This window comes from Plectrocnemia conspersa, unplaced genomic scaffold (genome assembly GCF_051122295.1).
Source record: "Plectrocnemia conspersa isolate PC_06_02 unplaced genomic scaffold, ASM5112229v1 ptg000005l, whole genome shotgun sequence".
In the NCBI taxonomy this organism is placed as follows: domain Eukaryota; kingdom Metazoa; phylum Arthropoda; class Insecta; order Trichoptera; family Polycentropodidae; genus Plectrocnemia; species Plectrocnemia conspersa.
This window is the reverse complement of record NW_028277169.1, coordinates 11,900,001-11,913,578: the sequence shown is the minus strand read 5'-3', so window position 1 is coordinate 11,913,578 and position 13,578 is coordinate 11,900,001. Positions and strand designations below refer to the sequence as shown.

General features: G+C 31.1%; 2 protein-coding genes across 17 annotated transcripts in view; both read left to right on the top strand.

Moving 5' to 3' along the window:
- Positions 1-65: 65 nt before the first annotated feature.
- angel (protein) lies at positions 66-3,567 on the top strand. Of its 2 annotated transcripts, XM_088185951.1 has the most exons (3): positions 66-168; positions 1,805-1,868; positions 1,936-3,567. In XM_088185951.1, exon 3 carries the CDS (start codon positions 2,077-2,079, stop codon positions 3,370-3,372), a length of 1,296 nt encoding a protein of 431 aa, XP_088042077.1. In that variant the 5' UTR covers positions 66-168; positions 1,805-1,868; positions 1,936-2,076; the 3' UTR covers positions 3,373-3,567. The 2 variants fall into 2 exon arrangements, with proteins under 2 accessions (XP_088042077.1, XP_088042078.1); XM_088185952.1 differs by lacking the exon at positions 1,805-1,868.
- Positions 3,568-4,485: 918 nt separating this feature from the next.
- Positions 4,486-13,578, top strand: part of LOC148234854 (uncharacterized) — a 58,031-nt gene continuing 48,938 nt past the window's right edge. For 7 of the 15 annotated variants that reach the window (XM_088186857.1, XM_088186843.1, XM_088186839.1 and 4 more), the window contains exons 1-2: positions 10,899-11,010; positions 12,509-12,883. In XM_088186857.1, coding sequence (XP_088042983.1) covers positions 12,724-12,883 — 160 coding nt within the window. In that variant the 5' untranslated portion in view covers positions 10,899-11,010; positions 12,509-12,723. Of the gene's footprint in view, positions 4,695-4,877; positions 4,954-10,898; positions 11,011-12,508; positions 12,884-13,578 lie in introns of those variants that run through there. The other 8 variants (XM_088186858.1, XM_088186848.1, XM_088186840.1 and 5 more) reach the window with 3 other exon arrangements.

Sequence of the window (13,578 nt, the reverse complement as noted above, 5' to 3'; positions counted from 1 at the left end):
CGTTTGACGTATGTAAAAATGTAAAGGCAATGGACAATTTAATCGGTATTAAGACCACCTGTGACGTTTAAGAAAGGCGTGTTGTTGAGGTGTTCTCGTTCTTTGCCCTTGTGCTCTCTAACTGTCATTTATATGTGACATTGGAGCGAGGCCGCACGCTCTAAATTTGTAAGAAAGCAATGGAACATTTTTTCTCTCCCTATTGTTCAATAACTGTATGTTTGTTGTTCTTTTCGATGGAGCTATTCAATGACAAATGCCCTTTGACATGTCATGACACTAACATACATTTATAGCAAAACATTCCCTATTTTTAATTATGAGCTTCTCAACAACATATTTTATTTTTTCGATAACGTCTACCATCTAATATAAAATATAATGAGTGATGTAATTATCGTTTATTGTTGACTGGGTCACTATACAGTACTAACGGGTAAATAACAGTGTACACAAGTTGTTTTTTGTTATTTAGCCACAAAAATAAAGTAAACATTTATTTATAAACTCATGTGCTAATTTCATCTGTTTAAAAACAATATATTTTTTGCTTAAATTCTTCTATTGCTTATACAAAATAATCGTGTTTATTCATTTTCGATTGATTACTGTACTTATAATTACGGATCTTTAACTCTAGATCACTAACCTTTTTGGGTATTCTATTATTACCATTGATACATAACTTTTATGTGTGATAAGGTCAAGTAAGTCATTTTAGCTTTTTCCAAGGAAGGGGGGGGGGAAGTTGACCACTCAGTGGTCGTTTTTTAATATTTCAATTTCATTACTATAGACTTACAACAAGTGAGATTGAAGCATATCTAAACCGACGGCGCTGACACTTTTTTATTGCTTTTGTCGTGAATTTTTGACTTTTGAGAAGTGATATTTGTTTTTGCGCCCTCCTATTGACCAAAATTCGGTTTGATACTTTCAAATCAAAAGTCCGTAGTAATATCGGTAAGGACTGCTATCATATTTTTAAAGCATAGTGTAATATAGAAGTGCAGACTAACTATGGTGCAATATGCGAGATGTGAAGTTTGTCTACTTCTTCTTCCGTTTATTTTCCCCTGGGAATTGAGTTGGCTTAGCAAAAATCTTGTGCAATGTTATCATAAAATATTTGCTTATCGTTTTTGTGTATAATTAACATACATTAATGTGATAATATTAGTTTATTGCATAAATTGTGTCACTTTTTTAAAGCCAGACTAAAGCAAGATTGATATTGGTACTAATAAACTTCAAGATAGTTAATATAAAAAAACAAAATACCTTATCTCACGATTCATAAAATACGGTTCATCTTTTACTGTATATTGTATGAATTCCAACTAATATAATATAGTTAAAAAAACCGCTGATAACATCTAGCGATTCTGTTTTAACTAGTAATACTTGTTATGAGTAGTTCAGAGGCAAACATCATCTGCCAATTTTACCAAAATTAAGTTCATACTTATGATGTAACATAATATATAAAATAAAGAATCATTCATATTAGTGATTGTTGATGTTCCATTGCAATAATTTTAATCAATTGTTGGGAATGACAATTGACTTTTGTATATAATTCCAAATACACAATCTGTTATATGCTTTACAAAAATTACAATACTTATTGAAAAAAATAATATAATTTAAGTTGAGCCAATGAAAACTGAGTGATGTAGTATTACAAATAAAAATGTTTCATAGGAATATTTAATATCCAAAAAATACCCTTCAGTTTTTATTAACTCCCGCTGCTATATGTTTAAACACTGCATGACTCATATGTGTTTTTGTTATATTACAGTAGCACAATATCACCATCTTTCATACAAAAATTGGATGTTTTAATAGCAGAATGGCGTTTGAGTGTAAATTCCATTATTTATTGTATTGGATGAAAATGAAGCGCTTTAATTTTTTTGTTTTATGTTTCAGTTCAACATGATGAAGAGCAAGCAGTTTCTACGAAATTGTGTCTTGTATCAGTTTAACATATGACTAGGAAACGGGAGTAACAAACGCATCAGTGGATATGTAAACGCGAACGGATTGGCTCATTTAAAAACATTCACAAACATGGCTTTTCAAAACAACATTGTCGACGTATCCACAATGGCCAATTGGAGAATAGAACCCACTAGAATGATGGCATCTTCATCCAACAATTCGTTCAACCACAACAATGAATTGCGAGATTTCACCAAATTGAGATATTGGGAAAATATGGATCCGAGTCTCGGCGAAAGCGCCAATAAAAATGGTTTCCCCTTTCGAATCATATCGTATAATATCTTAGCTCAATTACTATTGGAGTTTCATTCGTATCTATACCAAAATTGTTCGCAAAACTCGCTCCTTTGGAACATGAGATTTGCTAGAATCTATAATGAAATTAAAATGTTGAATCCAGACGTGATATGCTTGCAAGAATTGCAATCTTCGCACGTGGAATTGTTCAATACGCAATTGAAGAAATTAAATTATGACTATATATATAAGCAGCGTACTGGAATAAGGGTGGACGGTTGTGCTATATTTTATAAGACTAAGAAATTTGATCTTATAGATCAGCAAAGTGTAGAGTTTCGCCAGCCAAACACTGATATATTGAACCGTGACAATATCGGATTGATGGCTAAATTGAAACCAAAAATAGCATCAACGATGCCGTTTGTCGTATGCACGACACATTTACTATTCAATCCGAAAAGATCTGATGTTCGACTCGCTCAAGTCCAAGTATTTTTAGCGGAAATTGACCGATTTTCGTTCTACTCGGACCGATCGAATAGACAAAGACATCTGCCCATAATCATCACAGGCGATTTCAATTCGTTACCAAATAGTCCTGTAATTCGGTTGCTGTCGGAAGGTCTAGTGCATTTCCAGCATTCGGGGTTGAAAAATATAGCAATCACTGATTTATGCCAGCATTTAGGAGTTTATCTAAAGCGAAAAAGAGGCATGAACATCAAAGAGCATGAACTTTCGATGCTACATCATTCCGAAAAGGCGATTGTAATTTCATCCGATGAAGACAGCGAACCCAGCTTTGAATCGGACACTTACATGTCCTTCTTCAATAGAGGTAGAATAAAGCATAAATTTAGCCTCAAATCGGTGTACGACTTTGTAAAATCGGATATGCAGAGAGAAGTGACCACTCATCAGGACGAATGGGTCACTGTAGATTATATATTTTATTCTTCAGGGAATCTATCTGATTTACAATTGAAAGAGCGATACCGTCTTCCTACTGAAAATGAATGCACCAATATGGGCGCTATTCCAAACGAATATTTTGGATCTGACCATTTTAGTTTAGCTGCTGGTTTCATTATTAGTCCAACCCCGCCAATGTCATCAGTATGATTTATATTGTACATATATATTACACTAACAAATGTAATTATACTACTAATATGTATTTTGTTTGATATAGAATAGACAATGTATTAACTTTAAACTCATGTTTTTATATCGTATAACAAATTTCAATGTATTATAGATTATAATATGTACCTGTATATAATACAAATTAATAAATCTTTGTTAAATTAAATTGTATACATTAGTTTTATTTAATATACTCCTAAACACAAACTATATTATAATAACAAAAATTTACACAATATGGATTTAATTTATCCATATTCAGCATTATACAACATTTCATAATTGTACCCACAAAATAGTTTTTAATAAATAACAATAAATTATTTTCTAAGAAATTACTCACTACACAGAAATAATGCAAATATACAAGCGTATACAATATATAAAATATATATTTTGATGATATTGAATAAATATATGTATATGTATATTAATACTAATAAGTATTGTTTACAACAAAAATATGTTATTCTGTACATTGTCATTACAGTAAATTGCCCACTCAAAATTTATAAATTCATAGCTCCATGCTATCGGGTTACACTACACGTTTTTCAAAGTTCTTACTAAACCTATTTCCAGTCAAAAAACATGAACGTCAACATTTTAATTTTGCCAGTTAATAAAAATAAAAGAGGAATGTTGAACATTAAAGTTAAATGTAATTTATTCATAATATAATAAGAGGAGTTACCGTGTGCGGTCAGTAATGCAATCTTGGTTTTTCGTGAATTTATCACACTATACTGTAACATTTTACAAACTATCCTTTCCGAAGACCCTCCCCCCCTAAAAGAGTAATTTATAGAAGTCGTCTTATTTCATATCAGAATAAATTTTATATTAGTGTGTAATAAATTGTATAAGAAAGAACTCTTCCAAAATCTAAGTCTGTAAATAACTTTGGATGATATTTTCATAATATGCTGGCATTTAAAAAAGTAATAACAAAATATGAGAGGAGTAGTAATAAGCTAGCATTTATTTCGCGCAAGACTTGAAGTAATTTGGAAGATAGTAAAATAAAATATTTATAAAAATAATCCCTGCGTGTTCGCGAACACGTAAGTTTTCCCCGTAAACGCGCGCATCCCTCATTCGACCATCAACGAGGAAAACGCTCGCGAGTGTTCGTGCGCAATCGTGAAAACTCGCGTGCGAGGGTCGCTCGCCGCGCGCCCCTAAGTCGTCCGCGTATTTTCCCAGCAAAAATGTGAGCCCCGTCTCGCCGACGGAGGCTCCGCTCTGACTTCGGAATTATCCTGCACAAATGGAGCCCGAAAGCCTACGCCTATACGGTGAGCCGCAATCGAGTGCAAACGGCTACTCTAATGCCACTATATCGATCCTGAAACGTTTTTTACATTCGCAACCCTTACGAGAGCCGATCGATATTTAACAGAGCTCCATTCATTACAATGCGTATGTTGCCATGTCAAAAAAAATATGACGCCATTTTGTTTTTCATTTTCGGAATGCAGATAAATAAACCCATGTGATGATATTATCAAGCGACAATGGATAGAGCAACAGATGTCCTGCCGCCTAATGTGATGGGTAAGTGTGTGATTTTATAGTTGTTTTTAATTGTGATTATTTTAAATCGATTATTTGTGCAATTATGGCGATTTGGCCGTAACGATAACTTTGCCGGTCACGTGCGAGCAGGGCATTATCAAATTACAACGAATGACCCCCGACACGCTCGTAAATTGTACTCTTATTGACAGTTGCGATACCAAACGTGTGTATCCGTTACATTCATTTAAATAAAAGTTTCACATTTATGTTAACGTGTAATTACAAACTGGGATGAAAAAATACTATAATGATTACGTTTCATATAAATATTGATTTTTTCATATGACAAACAAAAATTTTCGTTTTGCTGACTGGTTCATAATCTATGTGAATCCGTGCTACAACGTAGCAATCTTGTGTGGCATCACTTTATAATTTAAGAACTCGGTGGAGAATAAAAAAGTTTGCTTGCTATCAATGAATCTGTATTAATTATTAAAAACGTACTATTACACCTACACCTACTCGTATGATGAATTATCAAAAATTAAAAAACGTTCAATGTTTACCCCTTCAATAATTGCCCGTCCTGATAATTTAAGCAAAAGTATGACAATATTCAATATTTAAGTTTTCTAGTTGAAATGGCGTGAAAGTTGTCAGCAAATGATTTTTTTTATACATATTATATATCAAATCAAGTTATCGTCGGCGTGGAAAAATAGTCACAACACAAAATTTAATATATTTAACACAAAACATCCAAATTAAAATTTGTCTATACATTGATTCTCAAATGGTGGATAGCGAAGGGTTTGCAGTATGATTGCGCAAAAGTGCTTGTTGCAGTTTTATTTAAAAAATTTATTTGTAGTCGGTTTCATTTTGTCAATAACCTTATATTAATAATTTTGTTTTAACCTTACTTCTTTAATTATATTTTTGTTTGCCCGTTTCTATTTGTATTATGGATTTGGTTTATATTTATTTATATTTTTATTAATCGTAAATATCATATTTGATAACGTACATACATTAATTTTTTTGCATAGTATATGCACAAAGTAAATTATACATTGTGAAAAATTGAGATAAAAAAATTATTGACAAGGAAAATAGTAATACAATTAAAAATATCCAGAAAAACTATTACAATTAAAAATATTTTACTGTCAATAAAATCTATTTCAGTAAGAATCTTATATATAATTGCTCTAATCCATCGTCTTCGGACGTGCTCGTTTTAAAATGAAAGACTCTACGTATGCTTTGTTACTCTGTTAATCGTATCGCTCTGTATGAACGGTGTATACTAATACGTGTGAACTAAGGAAATATATTTAATTATAATAATAAAAATAAAAATTGCGTTTTCTCGATTTATTTCCGCGACCCCGGTAATGAATTCTGTTGTTTCGACCACTGAAAAATAAGCATTTAAATATAAAACAAGATGACCGACAGCAACGTGTCATCAGTTTTCAATAGTTTTGCTACGTGATAATAATTATCATGTACAAAATAAATTATAAATTGTGAAAAATTTGATATAAAAAAAATTATTGACAGAAAAATAGTAATACAATTAAAAATATCCAGAAAAAAATAATAAAGTTTAAAATGTTTTACTGTCAATAAAATTATTTCAGTAAAAATCAATTAAATTGCAACTAGCTTAGGGAAAATATAAAATTCAAATTTTAAAAATATCTGACTTTTTCAATTGCAGTTGATTAAACTATAGATATTACTGGATTGATGCAAGTAGTTGTATTTTTTCCTGCTTGCGATAAAAATCTTAGTGTGACTTAAAAACTCCTTGATATTGTCTCTATTAATGACTCTACCATAGGTGATGATATTTTTAAGAATTTCTACGAACTTTCAATAAAATACAATCTTTCTATATCAAAAATGTGCGTATAACAAAATACAGAGCAAAATCGATGTCAGGAAAGACAAAAGGGTTTGTAGTTAAATAATAATTTCTGAAAGCAAATTTATCCTATTTAGTGTATTTTATCTCATAGTACTTCAGAAAGTGTTGTGTGTTCGAAAGTCATAAAAAATAAATATGTATAAAAATTTATGAAAGAAATTTAAGATAAAAATATTAGGCATAACATCAAAAATTGTGCTGCGTGTTCAAATGCACTTCTGGGCTTTCTTAAGTAAGCAGACATTTGTTAAAAGGTATATTCAAAATTTTTGCGAACTCGTTTATTATGAATTTTTTTTATATTTTCACATAATTTTCTCCCAGCGAAATAACTATTTATAAGTAAAATATTCAATTTTATAAATTAATGACAAATTTAGTTATATGTATCATATTAATTTTAATTTTTATATTCAACGATTTTTTAAATGGATATTTTTTATTTAATCAATATCACAGATAAAAATAAACTATAACAATATTATCATTATCAATTATATTGCAATATTATCACTATTTTTTATATAATAGTGATAAAGTTAGGTGATTTACCTCTTAGATTATAATTTATCTAAATATTGTGTTGTACTTTGACGTTTCATTAAAAAAAAATATTTTTCTTAACACGCATTTAATTCGATTGATTTATTGTTAAAATAAACAATATTTTTAGAGGTGAAAATCTGTATTTTATTTCAATATTTCAGTTCTGGGTATTGAATGTTTTTATTTGTATTAAATGTATATGGTGATAGCAACGTGATTACACGACGCAATACAAGAACAATTGTATTTAGATATTTAAATTTATATATGGATACTGGGTTGATATAATTTAAATTTGTATATACTTTTTCTATTCTCTCTTTCAAATGTAAAAGATATCTACTTACTTGTATACATAATGTATATATAATTCGTATACATTCTCTCTAATATTTTACCGAAAAAATAAAATAAAAAATTGCAAATTTGTTAAAAATAATAAATTTAATAATACCGGATAACATATAATATATAAATAAATACTTCTGTACAGAATATGCTGAAGTAAAGATTAATGCAACTTTTTCCGCATACTGCTTAGCTGGATAATGCACTCACCTGGGTGCGATTTATTAGATTTTTAGAACCCTGTAACGGCCACATTTTGTGATTTATTTCCCACTGTGCGTCGTTAAAAAGTCAGGCTCTGCTTGATTTTACTACAAACTGTTTTTTTGTTATTCTTATTCAGCGTTACATAAATAATCTAATAAACTTAAAGGACAAGATAACCGAAAAATATCAGTTATTTTTGTCGCATTATTAAATTTCTTGAACTGATTCACAAATAAGTAGTTATTCTTTTCCCCGATTATTATTAGATTCCAACTGGAATAGTTGGAGAGCAGTTGGCACAATTATGACGCCGTAAAATGTACACACACGAGATCAATTCTAAGGATCACCGTTATGCAATAGGCTACCATGCCCGCATGTGTCGCATCGCATCGCATCGCATTATAGGTATTATTAAATAATGAAAAGTGTACGAAACCCTAACTTAATAACCATAATTATTAAAGAAATCGGAAACTCGAGGTTCAATATTATTTCGAGCACGCAACACCGACCGATATAAACTTTTATGAGCTTTCGAATGAATGTGATTTATATGGAAAATTAAATCCCTACTCAATTGGAGTGTTGTTAATAATATTTTTTAAATATTATAAAAAAAATAATAAATATATATATATATATATGATATGTCCAAGTACGATATACATACACATTTTGGATGTTAAAGATTTTAACGATTCAAAGCGAAAGCCGATAAAAGTGTCGTTAACTTTTGAATGATATAAAATTGTATAAACTTACCTTTAACAGCATCATATTTCGCATTTTTGATGTTATATTTTATCAATCGTTTTTATCAACATACATGTTTTAAATATTTGAAGATATATTAGGTTTATGACTAAGAAAGAAAACATTGTTATTAAAAAGTGTGCGAAATAGAAGTTTCTGTCTTATTTCATCCAGTTCAGTTGAACGAAAGCCAAAAATAATACAATTAACTTTCAATGTGAAACAAGGTTATTAGGAGATTCGATTAATTTTGTGAGTGGCACATTTTAAAGCAGCCGATATTTTATATAAAAAATATTAAATTCTATTAGCAGCAGGAAAAGAGATTTAAAGATATAAATACTTTTTAGTCTGGAAAACTTCGAGGAGGTACGCTTACTAAAAAAGCAGGTTAATTACTATTTTATTATTTTACTTGGAATATAATGATATATTTTAAAGTTTATAGTAATTGTGTTAAAACCTGTTTACGTAATTGCTAACAATTTACCACTGACTTAACATTTTAGTGATCCAGACACAATAAATAAAATCTTAGACAATGCTGCTACGAATAAAAATACCAGAGGTAGTCAACATTTAGCATTCCATGCGCTATTTTTTTCACACTTTCAGACGCATAATAGGGCAAACGCTTACTCAATGTTCCCTGAGTGCAATGCGCCTCTTTTGGCGCAAGCGCAGTTGTCTGGCTATCCCTTGAGTATACTAATAAATTACTAATAAATTAAATTAATTTTGAGTATACTAATACATTAAAGGGTTAATATATGTACATGTATGTATATGAGGGGAATGAGATGCGGTGGAAGGGTACTTATTTTTTTGAGCAGACCCTAATGTGTAGTGTAAATTTAGCGTTGTCCTGGTTTTAATGTCATATGTGAGGAAAATATAATTGTTATTTAATTTGTTGCGCACGGTTGCGATGTGTTGTCTGTGGGTGCTTCCGTAGGCTGCAATCGTCCACAAAGTGAATTTACTCTGGATTTCGGACGTCGAGCTTAACTAGTTGATGCGAAGAGAGAAGCGGCAGCTTCTGCGATATTTGCTCGTCTGAAATTGAGTCGGCCTCGTATAATATCACTAGCACCTGCTAGACGATATTATATTCGAGACTATTTTTAAAATTTTCTTTGAGGATAGCCCGAGAATTTCTGATTTAGAATCAGGGGCACTTCAGCTCTTTCTAATGATGGGAAAAGTTGGCCATTCAGTGGTTGTTTTTTCGATGTTACGATTTCATTAAGATTCATAGTATTTTATTAAATGACATGCATTTTTCTAGCCAAATTTAAGTGGGGGCAAACACCCCCATCTGCCTTTCACCCCCCCCCCCTCTAAATGGCGTCCGTGCACATTGCGCTGATGTTTTATTGATATAACGAGAACATGGGTATGCTATTGCGCATAATCCGCCGTCAAATATCAAGATACTTCCACTGAGAGATTGTGGCGCTTCTTAAGATATTCATGGCAACTAAAAAATGTTGGATAGGCTAGAAAAACATAACCATAATTCCTAATACACATATTTGTTGTATTTATTTAAACGTTAGTGATTGGTCGCACTCTAGAGGACCGTGAAAATTGATTAGTACAATCGCTGCAAGTTTTAAAATAAAACAGTATACATTTACAATCTAGAAGCTTGGGAAATGAGAATGGAATTAAAAACTAAAGCTCTTTTGTACACTTGTTGAATTTCTTAGAAAAATGTTATGATCATCTCCATCTGTTTTAAACATCTTATCCATTTGCTTTGTAATTATCATAACAGTAGAATATTGTTGATCTTTATTTAATCTTCTAAGTTTTATATCATATAATCGACAGTTTGAGATCGCTTCGTTGGAAGCCATTGTTTACAACGACACACAGAGGAGTGCTCCCAAACTTCCTGTCAATTGTTGTCAAAGGGTCGACGCTCTCATTCACCAGCTTTTTTGACGAGCTTTCATTATAACGCCGACGATGACTGTTCACGAGACTTAGCGGTGCATAAAGGAGCGCGACTCACATGTGGCCATCTATAATTAACTTAGTTGGAAAAGGACGAGCCGATGCGATCGTGGTATTTTTGGTCTCCCTCGCGGCTTCCGTCTGCCTTCTCTTGGACCAATTTAGCATCTCTCTCAGTAATCACGTGATCGTCGGTTTTGTTTTCGTTCGAGCACCATGCGCCAGTGCGCTACGTCGTCGTCGCGCTGTGGTCGCTTTTACTCGAAATGGCGGGCAATGAGACAACATGGCCGGCAAGATGGCCGCCGTGCGGCTGACAAGTAATTCGGATACATGTGTGTTATGACGGCGACGCAAACAGTGATGAATTAAGTGAAGAAAGCACTAAGAATCAAAATTTAAGCGTTTATTTATAGTGTAAATCTACTTTGAAATCTAGATGTGCTTTTTAAATATATATTATTTATGCAAATTAATGGTGGTAAAGAATTCATTATTATTATATTTTGTTAGAGGAAATTCTGCTTTTTCGGATTACAACCCGGATAAATTGTGCTAGTATAAATGTTGATGTAGAGTGAAACATATTTGTTTTAATTATTTAGCATAGGTATTTCCCGGGAAAACCAGAGCCCGGAATGAACAGGACTAAACCACATCGTTTCCGTTAAACCTAATATTAATATATACATTTTAAATGGGTACTACATACACATCAGTAAAACAGTTACGAAAGCAACGGAGAGTCATTTTTCTATATATATACGGTTTAATAACACAGAAATATATCTTCAAATGGTAATTTTTTATAATAAATTAAAATAAGTTTATTTTGAATGGGACTATATATTTTTATATAATTTTATTAATACATATCCTCAATATTTATGCACTGCTCGAATTATTGCATTTTATAAAATCAGGGAATATGATATCATTATATTTATAATTTATTATTTTTAAATAAATATATAAATATTAAACATATGTAGATTAAAACAATTGATAAATAATTTAGCCAAGTTTAAAACCATTATAAAAATATTTATTGTTTTATTCGCAACTAACTTCATGAATTGCATCTAGGTTTATTTTGAATTTTCTTTTAAAACGGTGGAGAAAACTTCAATTAAATTATTAAAGTCAAGTAATTTCGATATAAATATAGCTTAAGATTTATATGTTCATATATGAGATAATTTGGATAAAAACCTGCTGTTTATATAAAAAAAATATTATATTTGCACTACAGTAATCAGTATACTATGTTTTATAAATAATATTTTTTTGTTTATAAATATTTAGGATGAGATGTTTTAAATTGAATTATGTGTTGTGAAGAAAATATATTGAAAAAGTGCATAAGTGTATATATTATTAGGTTTTCATATTTTTATTATAAATATTTTAACGTCATATATTATTTCAACTATCAACTAATTTTTTTTTATTATTTAACACTAAAATCAATATGTAGAATATGCTTAAAGCGCTTTAACCAAATACATCCTTTACTAAAATATTGCTGATTATTTCCTCCATGATGTATTAGTTTAATTATTCTGGTTCTAGATGGTTTAAATCACTGCTTTGCGCTCATAATCTCGCACTTTGTGCTCGTAATATAGCGCTTTGCTCTAAAAACTTTTTTGTTATTGGAACTCACAATTCATTATTTAATTACCTCATATTAATTTATTACCGATTTATCAATAATCCTTAGACGTTTTAATAAGTCAAATAATAATTATGATAAGGTATAAAACAGCATCGTGTTTGGTACATTTATTATAAAGTTTCACATTTGCGTCGTTATAATACATATGTTTCCAGTAAGTTATCTTGAACGATTGTGACTAAACCCTTTCTGGGCTCTGCCGCGAGAGGAAGTGGGAACTTTTTATCAATTCAAACTGATAACCGCGCGACCGGGAGCGGTTCAGTAATGGTCTGTAATGACAGAGTGTCGTCGCGTGTTTGTGTGTTCACCGACAAGGACAAAATACTTTGATCCGTTGATCATGTTTTGAAGACTCCATGGATTAGATATGTTAACGCTGCTGCTGTGCATTATAATGAAGCTCTTCGAGTGTTCGTCGAAGTGGAGGCCGGCGGAAGTTGCTTCGAAGGGCACCCCCGTGATCTGCGAATACAAAGCAGGGAGGCGTAGGAGATGGCCATATTTTCACACTAAGAAGAGGAGATTGGGTGAGTGAGGTTTCCAAGTTATTAATTTTCAAGTGGACGTGTGTTTGGTGTGTCGAATCGTTCGATAAACGGTGTCAAAGGTTCAATGATGTGCGCGAAGAGATTGATGGGTTATTGTTGTGGGACTTGCGGGGTTAAAAGTCAACTCAATTTAAAAATTGTCAAAAGTTTCTTATGGCCATATCAGAGTAAAATATATGGTGCGTTTTAAGATTGAGTATCAGTTTTGATTACAAGTTTAATATATGTGAGGTGTCCTCACTTAACGGATAAATATAATTGGTAAAGCTCTGTTTATTGAAGATACTAGGTTAAACGTTGTGAAAAAACAAGACTTTAATTCACTTTTAGAAGCTTCACCGTAAAAGTTTCATTTTAGAAAACTACAAGAATTTATTTGGCCACGAAGCACAATTTTTGTTGATGATATTTTATTTTATTTGTCATGTAAATCAATATTTATATGAAACTTCTCTTGATATTCTTGTATAAGATTTATGTTAGATATATAGCTAATTGTTGATATTTACACGGTAATTGTTTTTAATGGCATTAAATCGGTCACATACCCACACATAAATTTTGTTTGCTTGTTCGTAATAGTTGGTCTGATATTATATTTAAACACAATCTCTATTGCTTCAATTTTTTTATATTCAACATAGATATATATTTATTAGGCGCATACAGTAAAA